This window comes from Filicampus tigris, chromosome 16 (genome assembly GCF_054856515.1).
Source record: "Filicampus tigris isolate MCC_2025a chromosome 16, RoL_Ftig_1.0, whole genome shotgun sequence".
Lineage (NCBI taxonomy): Eukaryota > Metazoa > Chordata > Actinopteri > Syngnathiformes > Syngnathidae > Filicampus > Filicampus tigris.
The window spans coordinates 4,103,814-4,123,616 of NC_141232.1; the positions used below are offsets into that span (position 1 = coordinate 4,103,814).

The 19,803-nt window shown below is 48.7% G+C and overlaps 1 protein-coding gene across 1 annotated transcript; it reads right to left on the reverse strand.

Annotated features, from left to right (window-relative positions):
* Positions 1 to 396: 396 nt before the first annotated feature.
* Positions 397 to 12,581, reverse strand: scn4ab (sodium channel, voltage-gated, type IV, alpha, b). The gene is made up of 30 exons (XM_086055420.1): positions 12,189 to 12,581; positions 10,971 to 11,154; positions 10,416 to 10,532; positions 10,211 to 10,329; positions 10,012 to 10,101; positions 9,777 to 9,905; positions 9,634 to 9,701; positions 9,323 to 9,523; positions 8,936 to 9,213; positions 8,662 to 8,859; positions 8,537 to 8,585; positions 8,188 to 8,423; positions 7,979 to 8,050; positions 7,388 to 7,480; positions 6,936 to 7,301; positions 6,643 to 6,838; positions 6,400 to 6,566; positions 6,280 to 6,334; positions 6,009 to 6,163; positions 5,516 to 5,689; positions 5,092 to 5,205; positions 4,731 to 5,015; positions 4,505 to 4,558; positions 4,284 to 4,421; positions 3,799 to 3,903; positions 3,400 to 3,670; positions 2,703 to 3,327; positions 2,475 to 2,619; positions 2,318 to 2,401; positions 397 to 1,377 (listed from the first exon to the last, which is right to left on the reverse strand). Exons 1-30 carry the CDS (start codon positions 12,377 to 12,379, stop codon positions 1,240 to 1,242), a joined length of 5,097 nt encoding a protein of 1,698 aa, XP_085911546.1. The 5' UTR covers positions 12,380 to 12,581; the 3' UTR covers positions 397 to 1,239.
* Between the last annotated feature and the right edge of the window lie 7,222 nt (positions 12,582 to 19,803).

The following is a 19,803-nucleotide window of genomic DNA, read 5'->3' on the forward strand; positions in this document are numbered from 1 at the left end:
AAAGTGATATTCTTAATGCGTATTTGAAGAGTGTTGAGTCAAATATAACACCATTTTTTTTTTTTTTTTTTTTTGCAGTCACTTTTCGTTCCCTCCTGGGAAGTATCCCATTCCAGCTAACTGTTTGTACTCATCGTTGTGACCTTCACGTCGTGTCAATATTCACTGCGGTTTGACAGCCGACACAAAGCCTTGCATTTAACCAGCAGTGTCCTCATTTTGTCTCCGTGGTGACGAGAGGCTGCGACGACCGAGACCATGATGTGGCCACGAGGTGACCTTGATTGTCCATGTAGAGAGCAGCTGGGGAGGACACGTGGAGACGCGCAAATAAGCTCCGATTTCAATTTCGATTCGCAAACTTTGCGCACGATGAAAAGTCTCCAAACGCGCTCATCAAAACAAAGCACGGCAAGTGGAATTTTATTCACCTTTCAGTAACGGATGAAAAAGTCAGTCTCCAAAAGTTGGAAAAAAAAAAATCATTTACTTCCACAAACATATTCATCTCTCCAAACAAAATCCAGTCATGCATTATTATTTGCAAAAATAATACAAAAAAAATATTTATACTGTACGTATACTGTATAGATTGTACATATGCGTCATTGAACTTCGGCCACCACCTTCAACCCAAACATATTTTTTTTGTCAAGAATATCTTCTATGCTAGCCCACGAGTTGAAACGAGGCATTCTGATAAATATTGCGTTGGCGGAATAAGAGTTGATCCGCTCCTTTTTGTCATTTTGTCACTTCGTTCGACTGCAAAATGACAAACGCGTTGATCGTATCTCACATTTTCAGTCGACAAAAGCGACAAAAAATGAGATGGACAAAAATGGGTGGAATTTTGCTGCTTAACTCATATTCCACAAACGCAAAATATGAATGAATCAGAATGCCGTGTTTCAACTCGAACACATTGTTGAAAAAAATACGTTTGGGTTGATTTCCGCCTTTAACGGTCTACTACAGTCAATTCCAGTCAGTTCAATGCTGTGGCTTCAAAGCTCAAAGACTAAGATGGATTTGAGTTGATTCTGGGTTAATAAAGTAGGATGCAAGATTACAACTGTTAGTATGATATCATAGTACAAAATTCTTGCGGGTAACATTTCCCATCAAGAACGAACACAACGACGGTGCGACGAGACGGTGGAATGCGTCGGGTCGCCGCTGCACGCCGCCAAGGCGCGCCCGGACCGACCGCTCTTCATCTCCATCCGGCCGGACCATCTAGTTGCCGGGATCGGCGGCTTCTGCCGTCTCGGCCGGCGGCGGCAGCGCGTGTTTCCTGTATGCTCTCTGGATGACAGTCGCCGCGACATCTTCCCGCTTCCTTCTCAGAGTGCTGCTGATTGGTTGGTAGGATTCCTGCAGGGGACAACTTGTTAGAAATGGGAGCGAAGCCCGGAATGTGGTCAAACCAATACAAGCTAGGGCTGCTCCCGTTATGAAAAAAAATATTACCGACGATTATTTTGGTAGTCATGGAAATCACGATTATGCAAACGATCATTTATTTTTTTGATACAAATCAAGAAAATGTTAAAACTAGGGCCGTCAAAATTAAAGCATTAACTGTGGAGGTTAATTTAATTAAATTTCATAACGCGCTAATACAAAATTAATTCAGTTAACTCAGTTTTATTGACTTCCTGTAGCGGCTGACCTCTGCTCACTGTGCGGCCAAAGTTAGACGAGAGTCACTGTTGCAAAGTTGGACTTTTGACGTAGTTTTGCTTTAAAAAGTTTCTCTTTGGAGAAAGCCAAAATAATTTGCACATCTTGTAAAATTGAATTTATATACCATATTAGTTGTACGTCTTTGGTGTATTGTTCAACAGGTAAAGGAAAAAAAAGCTATTAGAACAGTCTTTGAATCAAAATGTACTTTTATTTTTTACCACATTACTTCAAAGATTTTACTCAAGTAAACATCGGTTCCAAGCTTCATAAAAAACTGTGATTGAAAAATGCGATTAATTGCGATCAATTATGGAAAATGTGGCAATGAATTCGTTAAAAATTTTTAATTGCTAGACAATACCAGTTTAAACATAAAAAATTATAAATAAATACTTTTGGACCCCAAAAAAATGCTAAAATGAGTTATTATAAAATATAGAAAAGTGAAAATGAATTCAAGTATAATTTCCTTGTGCGTTGGATATGAATGAATATGAACCGTTTTTCACGACCATGCCAATTTTGTAATCGTGGAGTGTAATAACCGTCATTGAATTTCGATGAATTGCACAGCCCTAATACAAGCACGTCATCGTGTCGGACAGCGGAAGAGAGGAGAACTGACCGTGACGTTTGCGGGGCTGCGGGCCTTCAACTTTTCCTCCATGCTAGCTTTGAGGTTGTCCACCTCTCCCGAAGTCCCCCGCACCTGTACGCACACGGGGGGGGGGGGGCTTTGAGCAACGCGAGACGAAAAGCCACGGCAAATGTGACGAGGTCACCTGGGCGGCGAGGGCCACGAGCAGGTCCAGACAGTGGATCTTGTCCCCAGAAACCAGAGGCAAATCCATGCTGATCACTTTGACTCGGTTCGGTTTGGCAATCCTCAGGGGTTCCTTCAGATTGTCGCAGAAATCGGACAGCTGGCTAAAAGGCGGGGCAGTTCATCAGCTGGCGTTTGGGGGCGGTTTGCTTGTCAAAGTTACATCGGCTCATCAGACACAACTCACCTGGCGTGAATAAAGTGCGATGCATGCGGGTCAAACCTCTGCCAGGTTTCATAAAACACCTCAAAGTCGGCCTCGCTTAGCTCTTCGGCGCTCTCCTCGCCAGCCATGTTGAAGTTTTCCAAAACGACGACGATGTACATGTAGATGGCCACCAGGAAGGACAGGCCAATGTAGGACGTGAGGAAGACGACGCCCACCACCGGCCGACCGCAGTTTCCCACGACGGACGATCCGGCGTTCTGCGCGTACGGGTCGCAGTCCGGCGGCGCGCTCATGATGGGGTAGAGCAAACCGTCCCACCCGGCGGCCGTGGCGATCGTGATCAAACAGATGACGCTGTTCCCGAACGTCTCAAAGTTGGACATGTCGTCAATCATGGCTCCTTTCTTCACGTACGCAAAATGTTTCACGCCGACGGCGGCGAACGTGAACACGATGACCGAGTGGAAGAGCGCCATGTTGAAAAGGGCAGGAAGTGACCTCATCAAAACAAAGAGCAGCCTTCGCGCGCCCTTGGCCACGCGGAAGAGATGAAGGACACGGCAGACGCGAGTCAATCGGATCGCACTGAAGACAACGCCGGAGTAGAAGAAGTATTTTTCCATCAAGTCTGCCAGGAACAGACCTGAAAGAGAAAAAAAAAAAAAAAAAAAGCTCTCAAAGAGGCCGCATGGGCGCCGCTGACGTGTCGACTCACCCAAAATGAAGAGGATGACCAGCACAAAGTCAAAGACGTTCCACCCGAAGGCAAAGTAATGGCGCCCGAGCGCAGTCAGCTTCAGCGCGCACTCGGCCGTGAAGATGACGATGATGGCAAAGTGAATCCAGTGTAAAATTAATTCCTTCTGAAAGCTTTGCTCCTGCGTTTCCACCATCATGGCGACCACTTGGATGCAAGCGAACACCGTGAAGAAGACATCAAAGAAGTCTTTGGTCACCAGGTCAAAGAGCAGCGCCCGGATCTTGTTCTGATTTTGGACACCACCACCAACCACCACCACCACCACCACCACGAACGGCAGAAAAAAGGAAAAACGCACCAAAATGAAAACGTATCGAGTCGAGTTTGTTCAATCAGAGCAGAAGTCGGACTCACTTGCGGTCGCGGAGCAGAGTGCCGGGCTTTCTTACGGCCAAAGGTCTTCAGGGAATCGTACAATTTCACCTGTTCCTGGGTCATGAAAATACCCGCTTCTCCCAAGTAAAAAAATAAAACAAATCCCCATTAAAATGAGCGCAAGGAAGAGATGTAACGATTCACTCATTCGATTTCCCGTCCCCAATTTTCGATTCGATCCGATTCTACCATGCTTGTCTCTGGTTCTGCAGCCTTCCACAAACACAATACGCAATGATGTTTGGCGCGAGCGCATAATTTGATCCACAACTTCAACTAACTGTGCTATGCATCCGGAATGAAAAACTAGAATTGAATCCACTCGATTTTCGATGAATCGAACGGATCAATCGGGGCGAATCGATTTCAAATCGATTTTCGATGAATCGTTACATCCCTGGCAAGGACACAAGAAGAGCAACAAGAAGGGCGACGTGTGTGTGTGTGTGTGTGTTTGAACCTATCTTGGCTTTTTGCCGATTGAGGTGCTCAATGATGGCGCCCACGAAGAAGTTGAAAGTGAAGAAGGAGCCCAAGATGATGAAAAGGATGAAGTAGAGGGACCTGTACACATTTGCCTCGTACTCTGGCTGCGAGTGGATCTGCGCACACGCCAACGCACATGAGCCACGTGTTGCTCGTTCCCTTCTATTAGCAGTCGTGGCGTCGGCGGAGATCGACGAACCTGTTTGGAGTCCATTGCCGCGTACAATATGTCCAACCAGCCTTTTAAAGTCGCCTGATAGAAGCAATCAATCAGTCAAGCGATTGATCAATCTTTCCGTTGACGTTTTTTTTTTTTTTTTTTTTTTGCACCGATACATTTGCTGCAGCAATATGGATTCCATCAAGCGTACGCAAGCATCTCGGATGAAATGAAATCGTGCGGATCGAGTAGACGTCAGACTGACCACTTGCAGAAGCGACAGGTAACCCATCGCCACGCTGTCAAAATTGATCGGGAGATTCTTCCAGCGGACCTCGGTGAAGTTTTGCTCCATCAGCATGACACACTCCGTCTTGTTGTTGACGTCTTGGCTGAGAAACAACTCCTCAAAGGTCTCGTTGACGCAACGGGAAAACTTTCCGGCGAACATGTGCACTCCGCAGATGTCGAATATCAACCAGAAAGTCAGACAAACGAGCAGCACGTCCACGATGACCGGGATGGCTCCCAGCAACCTTGTCGCCGCCACCTGAGGACCGATGGGAAGGACCCGTCAACAGGTGAGCGGGCGGGGGCGAGCGCTGACCCGGCCGGGCTCTGCTCACCTTGGTGCCGTCAAAGCGAGACAAGACCCTCAGAGGTCTCAGAGTCCTCAGGGACTTGACGGATTCCAGCTGAGAAATCCCCAGAATGCTGGCAGCCGTGGAAAGCAGAGATATCTGGCGGATGACCGCAAAAAAGGTCACCTCGGCTCTCGCAAGCCAGGGAAATGTTGACGATCTCTCGATTCTAAGCATCAAAGCGTTTTGAGGCTATTACAGCTTGTCCCTCAGAGCGCGGAACCACCCTCTGTTATTTGTCTTTTTTTTTTTTTTTCCAAACAACTACCTGACTTTCTGCCGCAGGACAGCTGTAGCTCGATTTGGTCACCGTCGTATCCTGTCCGCTAGCTTAGCATCCTGACATGTGGCGCGCTACCGCCGGATGTGTGCGGGACGTACACGTTTATTGGTACCGTGTGTGGCTTACGAGCACAATGAGGAAGTCCAGCCAGCGCCAGGCGTTGGTAAAATACTTTTTGAACCCGCCGGCGAACCACCTCAGAAGCATCTCCAGCACAAAGACGCACGTGAAGGCGTAGTCGGCGTACTCCAAAATGGTCCTGAGCAGCAATCGCTTCTCCAGGTGGATGTCTTCGAAGGCCTGCGCCCCGGAAAACGTTTGCAATCACCCACTTTGTAATACAGCAATCGGGGATGTAACGATTGACTCCGGCCCCAATTCGATTCAATTTTCGGTTCCCCGTTTTCGATTCGATTTAAAAAAAACAAATTGCTTGTCTAGCGTGTCGCTAGTGCGGTTCCGCAGCCATCCACAAACGCAATACGCAACGATGTTTGGCGCAAATCGATTTCAAATCGATTTTCGATTCATCGTTACATCCCTAATCGCAATGCATCAAAGGCAGGACTAGGCGGCGTTCATCATTAGAAAGAATAAAAGAAAAAAAAAAACCACTTACCAGAGTTCCGCTGCTCAGTAGGATCACAAAGGTAATGAAAGCCTCAAAATATTTGCGTTCAACCACGGAGACGCACGCCCGCCGCAAATTCAACCAGATTTGAAGTCCCGCCTGACATGAGTCCATGTTCAAGACTGGGCAGTACTGGTAACACTCTGGAGACACACACACACACACGCGCGCGCACGCACGCACGCACACACAGCCTGCGATTAGCTCCTGTTTTGAAACGCTAACGTGTGTGTGCGTGCGTGCGTGCGTGCATTCTCACGGTCACAGAAGCACTTAGCAGGCGCGCCTCGGTCATCGCGTGAGGAGTCGCCGTGCTAGCAAACAGGCAAAGGTCATCGTCAACGTCAATCACGACGTCGAACAAAGTCGAGGCGCTTACTCGCAAGTGCTTTTTTTCATCGTCATCTTCGTGGGCGGCAGACGCTCGGGGTGCACTTTCGGACGCCCGGTGACAGCCAAGGGCGTCGAGCTCCGAGCGCGGCTCTTCCGAGCTTACAAAAGTAAGCGCCAAGAACTCCTTCTGGTCCACCTCGTCACTCTTGAGTCCTGAGACGGACAATGACGATGGTGTCGCGCGGCGGAGCGCGACGCCGGGGGGACGAAAAACAATTGGGCTACCTACCAGGCTCGCTTCCCGGCCGGGCCTCCCGTGTCGTCTTCTCGCCCGCGCGGCCCAGGATGCGAGACTTGATGCCGACGGCGGCGCCGCGTATCCGCTCGAAGGCCATGTGCAGATTTTTTTGCCCGTCTGCCGCCAAAGCTGTCCGGCGAGCTCCAAAGGGGGATTTGATCAGCAAAGCCAGGAAGAGATTCCACACCTGCGAGGAGATCGGGCGAGGCGAGAGTCTAGAACGGGCCTGGGCGGCGGTTGAAGAGGACCCGGGGGGAAGGTGGCTCGTCGGCGCGGCGACTCACCGCCAGCTTTCCGGCGAGCACCAGCATGGCGTAGAAGGTGAGGCATGCGGGTTGACCGGCGACCTCCATGCAATCCCACAGCATCTCGATCCACTCCCCACAAATGGCCCGGAAGGTGACGAAGAAGGCGTGGAAGAAATCGACCGCGTGCCAGCGAGGGAGCGAGCAGTCGGCCGAGATGCGGCACACGTTGTCCACGTAGCCCTTCCCAAAGAGGCGCATTCCGGCCACGGCAAACGTGAAGGCGACGACGGCCACGAGCAGGGTCGAGCGCCACAAGGCCCCCAGGGAACTTCCGATCAGCTTGAGCAAAGCGTCGAAGGTTGGCCACCACCTGGCCAACCTGAACACTCGCATCACACAGAACTGGGCGGCCAATCAAGCGAGACGCGTTGGTGATCCCCCCCCGGGCAAATTCGGAAGTTACGCACGGGTCAAGCGGCGAAACTCACCAGTTGCAAAAGGTCCAGCCCGGAAACGTCCGTCAATCCTATCCCGAGCAGGGTGACGGCAGCGATGACAATGTCAAAGACGTTCCATCCGACCTGGAATCATGACCGCGACTGTCAATCAGATTTGTTATTCGTTGTCGCGGTTGAAGGGGGAAGTCAACCCAAACATTTTTTCATGAATATGTTCTATGCAAGTCCACTAGTTGAAACAGGGCATTCCCAATTAATGTTGCCTTTGTGGAATGTGAGAAATCCCGCCGTTTTTAGCTAGCTCAGGGGGCGGCCATTTTGTCACTTCTGTCCACTGCAAAATGACGTCGCAACTGCTCAGGGCTCCAGGTAACGTCCAATCATGGCTCGGCTTCAGAAAACAGCTCGGCCGTGACGGGTCGTCCCCCGAGCAGTCGTGATGTCATTTTCAGTGGACAGAAGTGACAAAATGGCCGCCCCCTGAGCTAGCTAAAAACGGCGGGATTTCTCATATTCCACAACATTCATCAGAATGCTGTATTTAGACACAATGAACATATTCTTGCAAAGAATTCTTTGGGTTGACTTCCCCTTGAACTAAATAAAAACAGAAACCGCAACCTTGAAGAAGACGTAGGGACCCATAGCCAGAAATCTGAGGGCAACCTCAACTGCAAAAATCAATGTGAAGACCTGGGGAGGTCAGTAGGAAGGTCAGAGGTCACGAGTCATCCTGGCGTTCATTTGGAACGCCCAAAACAACATTGAGATGCGTTACGTCCTCATATCGAGACACGGACAAGTGCTGCAAAACCGGACTCCGGACTGACCAGTTCTGCGACGGAGAGCAGCTGCTCAAACTCGGCCGTCATGGGAAAATGCTCCAAGGCCATGAAAATGACATTCAGTACGATGCACGCCACCGCGGCGAGATCGAAGAAAGGGTCCGTGACAAAACGCCGGAGTTGCTTTTTCGCCCGGCAACCGTCGCAACAGGTCCACTTGAGGAAGACGTCGGTGAAAACGTTGCAGCACGGCGAACGTGGCCGTCGCGCGTCCGCGCACTCTGACGAGAGAGGGGGGGGAGAAAAAAAAAAAAAAAAGTCATTTTGGGGGTGCCTATGATCAACCGATATCCTCAACGTGTACTTGCGCGCGCGTGTGTGTGTGTATTGACACCTGCTGCCGATACGCGCCGCTTCTCATCGAGGCGCGCGCCCTCATCCGCCTACACGCACACGCACGCACTCCCGTCAGCTGAATTGCACCTCCGGCGCGGCATCGTGAGCCCCGCGTCGCCTCACCTTCTCCCCACTGCCGAGCGCCGCCAAAACGCCCGCATATTCTCCGCTCTTCCGCTCGGCCTCGGCCGACTCCGCCAGCCTCCGCTCGGCGATCGACGAGGCGAACGTCGCCACGAAGAGACCGCCCAGGCAAAAAGAGCCCAGCACGAGATCCGCCAGGAAGTTGATGGTGTAGATTTTCCCGCCCGAGCGCATCACCTGCAGAGACGGAGCGGCGGAAGCAGCTCAGGCGCGCGCGGGGGACGCCAGCACCGCAAACCGCATTTGCACTGACCAGCTGGAAAAGATTCTCCCAAAAGTCCTGAGTCATCATTCGGAACTGAGCGAAGAAAGCCCAGCCAAAGCAATCGTAGTTTGTGTAACCGTAATTTGGGTTGGGCCCTCCCCTCAAACACGTGTAACCCTCCGGGCACATCCTAAACAAGACAATGTCCACACGTCTGACTGTCGGACAAGCGGGTGTGCGTCGGCGTTTTCCGTCCACATACCCGGCGTTGGATCTGTTCCCGCACAGCAGAGCATCATTTTGTCCGGGCAGGTAATAATAGTTTTCTGGCAGACGTGCACACAAAGGCGTCAATTTCAATTTCAAGCATTTGCCACACGTGTGACCCCCCCCCCCCCCCCCAAAAAAAAAAAGACACAATTATCAGTTCCACACCAGGGTTGTTGATGTACATGTGAAAGTCGTCTTGGAATGTGTTGTTGCCGGGAAACTCCATCACACACTTTTGCCGCAAGAAGCCCATGAAGTTGTGCAACGCCAGCACGGCCAGGACGCTGAGGCACGCCAGGCTCAGGCACACCACGTGGACCATCTTCTTCACCGATTGCCAGAGCGCCCACAGTGTTTTCTTCATACCTGATGAGGTCCAAAAAACAAAACAAACACAAAAAAAAAAAAACAACAACAACCCAACACTGAGGCTGGTGATCGTTCTCACACATTCACGCACGCGTGCGCGCACACACCGGGTATTGCTGAGAAGAGCTTAAGCGCCGGAAGGACTTGGAACACGGAAAGACTTTCCGGCAGATATCTGCAAACAGAGCACCTTCGTCGTCATCCTCATCATCATCATCATGGCTGTCGTGAATGCGCGGCGGTGCGTTACGCCGTGCCGATGATCAACAAGTCCAACCAGTTCCACGGATCCCTGAGGAAGGTGAACCGGCCCGCGCAGACGCCCCGAGCCGCGATTTTCACCAGCACCTCAAACGCGTAGACGGCGATAAAAGCCGACCTGCAACCACGCAAAGGTCTCGTGATCGCCTCTACCTTGCTGACGGACATCGGAGCTTTTGACACATCCGCTTTGTAAAGCCAAAAAAGCTCCTCTTGTAACTCACTTGGCAAACTCGGTCCACTCGGGGGGCGCGGCCATTGTCATGAAAACGCAATTGGTCAAAACTGTCAGCAGGATAAAAGCGCGGAAAAGGGTGCAATTGGTGAAGGAACAAAACGCGAAAGCCGACAGTGGACACACACAAGCGGGGGGGGGGGGGGGGGGCGCTAGTGAGTGCCTCGAGTTTGACACGCAAAGGATATGAGTGAAGGAGCATCTTAATAGCGGTGACCCTCGCGAGGTTGAAAGCGGTCAGCATGTAGCAAGCGGGATCGGCGTTAAATCTGTGGATGAGCTTTTGTCCGTCCAGGACAACGAACGTCTGTCGAGACAACGGGAGGTCAGAGGTCAGACCTGTGCCCCAGAGATCTGTGCCGCCAACGGCCAAAAAGGAAGCAGTCTGGAGACCTTCTGTGATTGGTAGAAGGGATCCAGCTCCTCCAGTGGGGTGTTGACAAATTCAGGGGGTGGGTCGCCAAAGATGAATGGGAGGGGCTTGCCGCTCTCCAAGTCACATGTTGGAGTCTGTTGCGCAAACACATTTTGGTTACGGGCAGCCCATTTTGTGTCTTCACTCAAAATAACATGTCAAAATAACACAAGATGTCATTTTTGCAGTACGACAAACTTAAGACAGTCGAATGAACGCATCCTGGTTCGATAATGAAAAAGAAGAAGGAATGATGATTGTTTTTGGGGTATACAGCGGGACCTTGACCTGCAAATCTTACAAACCAGGTTAACTACTGCACTGAAAAATGAAGCTGCTCCTCAAAAAAAAAAAAAAATCAAATAAAAAAAAACAACAACTTAATTTTGGGGGGACTGCCATGGCATTTCCATTCATTTCAATTGAGGAAGACTATTTGAGGATTTTTTTTTGAGAGAGAGATTTTTGGGATAAATTCAACTCAGTCAAGGCACGGCCGCATTTGTCTCTTTAAGGCAAACTGTGAACTCTACCGGGAAGCTCTCATCTTGTCCTTTCTCTCGTTCCTTTTCTTGGACTTCCTGGCGTCGTTGGATTTCCTTCAGCGAGCCAGGCGTCAAGTTCCGGAAGACGTCAGTACCAACAGGGGGCAGCAGAGACACCATCTTGCTCTTCTGCAGCTGTGCCCGCAGAGCACTGTTACCAAGCAACATCTTCCTGTGTGTGCAAATTGGATCTCGTTTAGTGCGTGCACAAAAAGGGGACACGAAACATCGGGGGAAAAAACGGTTTCAATTTTATCCATAAAGTGCTTATTTTATTTATTTCCATGGCTGGGCGGACTTCAATTTGCTAATCAGCTCATCAAAGGGCACACCAAAGACGAAACAACCATTCACGCTCGCAGTCACACCGAGGGACAATTTAGAGTGTTCAATTAACCTAGCAAGCATGTTTTTGGAACGTGGGAGGAAAATTGGAGTGCCCCGCAGAAAACCCACGCAGGAACAGGGGAGAACATGCAAACTCCGCATAGGAAGGTTGGAGCCTGGAGTGGAACCCTTGACTTCTGTACTCTGAGCCCGATGTGCTCAGCAGTCAACCAAAGCTAGAGAGAGAGCGCTAGTGAGAGAGAGAAGAGAAGGAGAGGGAGAGGGAGAGGGAGAGGGAGAGGGAGAGGGAGAGGGAGAGGGAGAGGGAGAGGAGAGAGAGAGAGAGAGAGAGAGAGAGAGAGAGAGAGAGATCCTTCTACGAAACATTCTATATGCGTTTTCCATGAAAAAACGTGAGGGGGGAAAAAAAAACGTACAAATAAAAACTATTTACAAAACGATAAAATGTTATGTAAATAATATACATTATATGGCACATTCGTATCGAGAAACAAGTTTGAGTATTCAATGAAATTTGCATGTCGCAGGGGAAACTCACTCACTCAGCAAACTTGCAAAGTCAAAACAGGAAGGTTGCACTTGAGATTTTGAGTTAAAAAGTGTCAAAAAAAACCAACAAAACAAAAAAACAATTGCACAGTTTGCTAACATGTGCAATGGGTGTGGTCAACGGTCATTTCTTTGTGAGTTTTCCACACATTTTGTCTTTTTTTTTCCCCCGACATCCCTTCAATGTGACGGCAAAACGTTCAGGTGTGCCTCGCGCAGCACGTGCAAAAATGTGCGCAGGTTATTAGTCATCAATCCGATCAAAGCCGCGCCAATGCCAAAAGGTGCGGTCGGCTGCGTGGAACTCACAGTTCTGAAGTGAAGGGCTTGAGCTGACTGGCTCGTCTCACAAGCTCTTCTTGCTCCGTTTTACTCCCCCAAAAGTCCCAAAATGTTGTTTTGCTTGGCATGGCTGCAGCTGACAGCGTTGCAGTGCTCGCGCTCCCGTGTCGTCCCCGTCGATTGTCTGCTCGCGTCTGCTTCTCCACTCCGCTCTTCATTCCCTTTGTGTCCTTCCGAGGTGGCCTATGACTGTCCTCGTTGCCAATTATTCTGTTACCATGGCGATACGTCAAATCCGCTTGGAGAATGTTTCAAAAGCACTTGTGCACAGTGCGTCCCTTCATGGACCTCACGATAGACGCCCCCCTTTTTCATGAACAGACTTCCTGTTGATGACCCAATTTCCAGGAAATATGTAGCGTATTGTTCAGAAACATCTGGCAGAAAGAAGAGCTCTGCTGTTATCAAATCAAGCCTTCGCGCATAACTGGATGTACTGCCAAGCGGCATTGCGCAACAGGCTCGTCCCTCAGCTGCGGGAAAAGACAGAATTGCAAAAAGACGCACATCTGCATGCATGGGAAAAAAAACAAAATAAAGCCGAGAGCAGTTTGGAAAAAGTATTTGCTCTCTTCAACAATTTTTACTTTTGTGCATATAGAGGTATGATTGTGGTTGGGATTAGTGCCCCCCGAAAAATAAAAGGTTACGATAAGGGTAAAGATTAGTAGGCGGTTCGTATTAAAAGAGGTAAAAAAAAAAAAAAAAAAGGAATCTAAAAAGAATAATGTTGGGATTAGAATTAAGAACAATTCATGGGTTTAACCTAAGAAAATTATATTCAAAGGTTAGGTTAGGTTAAGGTAAGGCTATGATTAGAAAATCAAACCAATATCTAAAGGAAAAATCGATTGCAATTACACCTACTTTAGGGAAACATTTGTACCCGAAGCGACCTTTTGCGTGCTCATTTGAATCTGATCCCCCCCCCCCCCCCCGCCCCCGCTCCCCCCAAAAAAGGAGGGGCAAGATAAGCGGGGGGCCCGAGAGAGGGTCTTTGTCCAAGGCCCCTTGCTTCGACGCAAGAGGAGCCAAAACGTGTGGATTCAATCCAGATGTGTAAATCCACAGGGCTAGAGGTCAACGAGGTGGCTGTAGAAATGAAGATGAAGTTGGGGCTTCCCCTAGTCTCTGTCCACTTGCCCCCCCACCCCGAAAAAAAAAAAAAAAGGGGCGGTTGGGGTGGCACATCCAGGCCCTCCCGAGACTGGGACCAAATGGAAGAATCCTGTACTGTACTCTGGAGTTGTTAGCAGGTTAGGGTTATAAAGTAGGATTTTAAACCAGGGTTAGGGTTTCAAAGTAGGGTTGTAAAATAGGGTTCGGTTTTGAAGTACTGTTCTAAAATAGGGCTAGAGTTTCAAAGTAGGGTTTATACCGGGGTTAGGGTTTCAAAGGTGGTCTTAAATTAGGGCTAGGGTTTCAAGGTAGGGCTTTAAATGATAAGTTAGGCTTTCAAAGTCGGGATTTAAACTAGTTTTCTGCATGCCCCTGCTAAATTCTAAAAAACTTGTGTTTAACTTGTGTTGAGGAACTCTTAACGTGCTTTGCTTTTGTCGTCTGACTTGGCAGATGTGACCGCCGGACAAACGTTGTTGGATTTATTGGAGTAGAATAACGGAACTGCGATTTGCCAAAGTGCAACATTCAACGAAATAGCAGCCGGTGGACGTGTTGACGCTTGCGGTAGCAGGGGAGGATGACGTCGGCCTTTCCGGTACATTGCTTTTGCTGCGTGGCGGACGTCGGCCGGCGGCCAGGGAACAAAATCGTTTGGAACCAACGCCGGCAAATTGAATACTCCCCCCCCCCCCCCCCCCCCTCAAGTTGTCCGACGGAGAAGGGAACGCGTATCGACGGGCGGGAACGACGGCGCTCGATAATATCAACGGCCAGAGTAAATGACAAGATGCGGACAAACGGGCGCGTCTGATGTTGTTCCAAAAGGACCCTGGGCGAGCGGCACTTTCCCGTGGCCGATTTGTCTTTGTCCGTCACCGCACTTGACATTGTCCCTTGATCGATAAGCACGCAGCAAAGTAGTCAACATGACTAATGTGCTCATTTAGGACCATTAGCAGTTATTGATTATGAACGGGCCCTTGTCCTTGAACCGCACTTGCACTTGTTTTTTTTTTTTTTTTATGCAAAGTGCACAGCTCTTGTCCTTATGACAACATCTTCAAAGCACAATACAGGGTCAGCACCGGCCGACACGTTTACGTCCTCGCGACGAGGAGCTCGCAAGCATTTGGCCTTTGGAGCGGGGACGCCATCCGAGCGTACAAAGCAAAAGGCAATTACAGGCAGCCTTTAAGCCTTCTGCTCAATACCGCGCCGAGTGCCAAGAAAAGGACGCCAACCTTTGCAAGCAAACGGTGGCCAAACACGGCGCAGAAGACGCGCGGGGGATGTCACGGGCTAAATGAGCTCTCCGCCGGGGGGGGGGGGGGGGTTGGGCGTAAATGTGCTGCCCAGCCGCGGGAACAAATGGCCGGCGTTTTTCCCCGCTTTGAATGGAGGCCATTCGTCACAAACGCGCGGGCATAAAACAACACATCGTGCATCACTGATATGCAAGCCAAAATAGAACAACATGCGGCAATTCATCAACCTACATCATGTTCAAATGTATACTGATACTCCAAGTGATCAGCAACTTCAGTCCCTTTTTGCAGACGATAAAGAATATATGTCTGTGAATCGAAATATCTATTTGGCTACATGTGCCACCGTTTGTTTTTTCCAAATACCCGTTGTTTCCAAAATTCGGATTCCAATGCTAACTGTTAGCATGTCAATGGCTAGTAGAGGGAGGCGAGGTGTCCACTCATTTGCATGAGACAGAACTTCCCCCTCAAAACAGGCTAATTTTAACAAAGGCCCAAACAAGAGGTTATATTTATTGTGTGGGATGCAGATTCCAATCCGCACTACAGAGAGACCAAATCAGTTCTTAAAATAGATTTAGCTCGCCCGCGGCTTTTGAACTTGAAAAACAATCATATTAAAACACTTTTTTTTTTTTTTCAAGCACAAAGTGAATTCATTCCGACAAAAAAAGAACTACGGAGCTGAAATATACTGAAAATACTGCACGTGTTTCCGTGTACATGCATGCACCTTTAAGAGGCGGGGCCTTGTGGGGCGGACTGAGCGTCTGGGCGCGAGCTGTGGCGCGCAGCAGCTTATCGTAGTCGGAATTGACTAACCCTTCCGACAATCAATACACGGCTTAAAAGTACATCGTCGAGCGTGGCTCTCCTTTCCCACGTGTGGGGGCATTACACAGTAAGTAGAAAAGGCATCACCACCATGATCTTATTTTCCAGTCATTGGATGGTAAAAAAAATGTTTTGGGGATATAATATAAAGCAGCTCACCCTTGATGGATATTAGATGTTAAAAGCAATGAATGTGGCAAAAGTGTGGGAGCGCATACACGCAGGAATCCATCGTGCCCAAATACACACACTTGTGCAGCTTCCACAGTCAATTTCACTTGCGAGTGAAAGCTCATTTTCTTGCTCTTCATTCCCTTTGTGCAGTGGCGCCGCTGAGCGAGCGACCCCCGTGGACCCCAAATTGGGCCCAGCTGGGGATGCGCCCCCACACATTGCCGCGCCGAGATGCAAACATTACATTTGCCACTGCTTTGAGACGTTCAGTCCGGGCCGGACAGCTTTATTTCATCTGCAAGTTTCCGGCTCGCTCGTAGCGCAGCAGATGCCCGCTCATTCAATCTGCGGGCCGGCAATGTGATTATGTGTGTGCGCGTGTGCGTGTGCGTGTGTGTGTGTGTGAAGCCGAAATCCGTGTGGACCTGCAGAGCCAGTGTGTCATCATCATTACATTTCCGTGGTGATGTAAGGCGATAGATGAAGAAGATCAATGAAAATCAATGAAAATCCCCCCCCCCCCCAAAAAAATGGAATAAAATTAAAAGGTATGGGCGTCAATATGGAACAAAATCAAAATGATAGCGCCTAAAGATAATATAGAAAAAGGTTGTGAATAGATAAAGTCAAAATGTAATATTGAAATGTTCATAAATTAACTTTAAATACAATTGTATAATCTTCATACTTGAAAAATAGAATGAACTTACGAACATACTTTAGAAGTACTTGAAAATTGAAGATCAAATGAAATATATATGTTGAGTATAAACGTAAGAGTAGAAAGAAATACATGAAAATTAAGATCAAGTAAAAAAATGTCAAACATTATTTAAGATATACGAATAAATAAATTAAACAAAATATGAATGTAAATAAAAAAATAAATCAAATAAAAATAAAGTCAAATACAAGTACGGTGGTTATGGTTCTGCACACGTAAATTTGCATATTCACGATTTTTAAAAAAATAATTAAAACATATTTTTTTAATCCCTATTTTTTGTTTGGTTTTGCCTCCATTGGACCCTTATTTTTTTGTATCCGCGTTTGTATTCTAGTTTTGCTTCACTGTGGTGCTTGTATAGCTCGTCTTGGCGTCTACAATCCACAGCCACGTCGGCGCAGTCGGCCCCGCTCACCTTCACGCGCGTGAAGACGTTCAGGGAAGCGCGCACGTAGCGAGCCAGCGGCCGGGTCAAAGGTGACGTCGGGCGAGCGCCGTGTGCGTGGCGGGATGGACTTGTTCGGGCTGCGGGCTGCGGGGTAGGAAGTTTTCCCACTTTTATGGGATTGCGGGCTACTTCACGGCGCACGTGTCTGCACTTACAGATGGAATCGCTCCAAGAAAAAAGGACTTTGCCAGTGCAAGATGCCGATGCAATCAAGACTTTAGGTCCAACAAGAAAGAGACTGTGGAAAGGTTTGGGATATGAAATTATAATTCTGTTTTTTTTTTTTCACCGTGTCCCTCACAGTTGACAGGAATCATGTCCTTATGGCTATTCCGGTATCATCCGGCAGATGGCAGTAGTTGAACAGTCTTCTTGACTACCTCCGCCTCCTCCACAGGTGACAGATGAGCCCACAGAGCTCCCCTCTCCCGCCCCCTCCCCCCCAAACAGTGCAGCGGCACTTTTAATCCGGCTCAGATTTACGATGTCAACAGTGGCAAAAGTCTCCATAGCTTTTCGTCTGCGGTCAAATTGAAGGCGTGCGTAGATGTTAAATAAAGCGGTGGCCGTTTGGCCCTGTCGTAGAGAGGCAGGGCTGTATGAGAGAGGGCTGAGAGGCTTTGCTCATATTGGCGCGTGATTCATGCCAGCCGGCTTTGACTGAGGAGGGAGATGCAAGGTGAGCTGATAACAAGCACTCCGTCAAGGCGGGAATGAATTGGAAGACAAAGTGTTTATTGCGAGAGGAGACCGACTGCACATGGTTGAAATTGCAGCAACAACAACAACAACAACAACAACAACAACCCAAAGATGATGAGACGCAACATTTCCATAAAAGACTCCCTTTGTCCCCAAGCGGCCACTATCTCCTTACCGTGTTGGTTAAATGAGCTTACGGGGTGGCCAATTAGACAAGTCAAGCATGTCTGTAGTGGGCCAAGAGTGATAAATTAAAGAGAAAAAAAGAACAAAAAAAAAAAAAAAAAAGAGATTTAGGCAGGATTTAAACTGCATGGTTCAAGAGAAACAATCCCAAATTTTGACTCGCAAGAGGCACAATTGGGATATGCTGTCATGCCGGCATTAAAAAAAAAAAAAAAAATGCATGAAATCATCCGGTCAGAATCAGACCTGCGATACTTGTAAACGACCAGATCGAGACACCGACACTGGCCTGATGTCAAGGCGATTTTATTTGACATCTCCTCAAGCAACAAAAATGAACATTTTCAGGCGTGGGCGGCTGCATATGGACAGCTGCATGCAGCTGCCGGCACCAGGGCCCACGTGAACAATCAATCGGGTCATCAGGCAAAGTTGTGTTTCCATTGATCGTACATCCCCCAAAACATAACACCAACCGGTAACATTTCATTTTTGGCAATACTCCATCAAGAACAAGTCATCCTAGCAGAGCGGCTGACACGTGTGAGGCGTGTGATTTTGGCGCATTTTGGGGGGGGGGGGACACGAGGGGTGGGCGGGGGGATTTTCTTACTAGCATCTTCAACACTGCAAACTTTAACTTTAATATTGGTATTATTTATGTATTATTGTTTACTTCCGTGTTGTCACTGCCCTGTTTGAACGTTTGCGTCGTCATTTCAATGCAATTCGGGGCTTGTTTTACGTGTTCCATGAATATAAAAAGCCACGTGGAATGTGTCACTAGAAATGTCAAATGTACATGGATTTAGACAGTTGAAAAAAAATATCCCACGTAGATATTAAACAGGAATCAGGCACTTGGACCGGCAGCGTCAATCCGGCCTTAGAGACGGCCAAGATTTAGACGGGGCCAGCCGAAGATTTAACATCCCGCCTCCGCTCTAAACTTTGGCCGTCCTGTCGCACGGGGCGCACATAAATCTGCCAGAGTGACGCACGGTCGAACGTTCCTGCCAAGGAGCGCGGCCTTAATGGCGTACGCATCAGTGCGAGGACACTCCTGCCGGGAGAGTAGCAGCAGCACGGCAGCCGCACACACCAAGCAGCCTCTTAAACAACTACAGCACGTGCAAGTTTGCGTCGGCGAATGGGAGGAGTTGTTTGTCTATATGAGCGACCAGTCTTGGGCGCACCCTGCCTCTCTAAACTCCCCTTAACGAGAACAAGGATGAGTCCATTCATTTCCTCAACCGCTTAGTGCAACAGAAATGGCCTCGGAAATGACATTCTAAGCTTCCGGAGTCCCTCAGGGGTCTCCCCTCTGCACTTTCACTTGTCGGATTGGGCTCCAAGTGGTCCAAGTGGGGGGGGGGGGGCGTTTGTGGACACCTTGGAAAATTCCACCGGCGTGTCAGAGGCCAGTTGCTGCATAAGCACTCCGACTGCAACAAAGATCATAAAGCGGTAGGCGGCCTTATTGATTTGGGGGCCTTTATCAGTGTTTCCACATGGCCGGTGGATGGACGCGGCCGTCATCTTTTATGTGTACGTTTACAGCAGCCCGCCAGAAACAAGAGGTCTGAGCGCCCGAGACAAAATGCGTCATTTCTCTGTGGATTTTCTCATTTGCGCTCGTGATTCGGAGCGGCTATCGCGGCGTGTTCATCAGCGCCGCGCCGCGCCGCCCTGGAATCAATGCGGACCCCACTGCGCTCCAATTTCTCTAAATCAATTTCCATTCATGAGAGAAACGCATGAGGCTGCAAAAGGTTTGTTGATATGATTTTTTTTTTTTCTTTCTTTTTGCTTTGCCCATTTGTTCTGTCACTTATATTCGTCTTATTGAAGCCGGCATTTTTTGTGTGAAGACAATGGTTGGGGCAGCAACCACTTTAGCGGCATACACACAAACTGATAATCGTCCAATTTCGAGCCCCATTCACTCCCATCAAAGTCTGGGAAGGCCGGATTATCAAATGTCTCGAAAAGATTATTCTTATTAAATCATTTTTACCGTGGCCGGTTCTTATGTGTCGACAACCAACTTCAGGATTGTAGCGTGAAATGGAACGGCAGCCAATCACGAAGCGGCCTGATGATGGGCTCTGTTTCCAGACA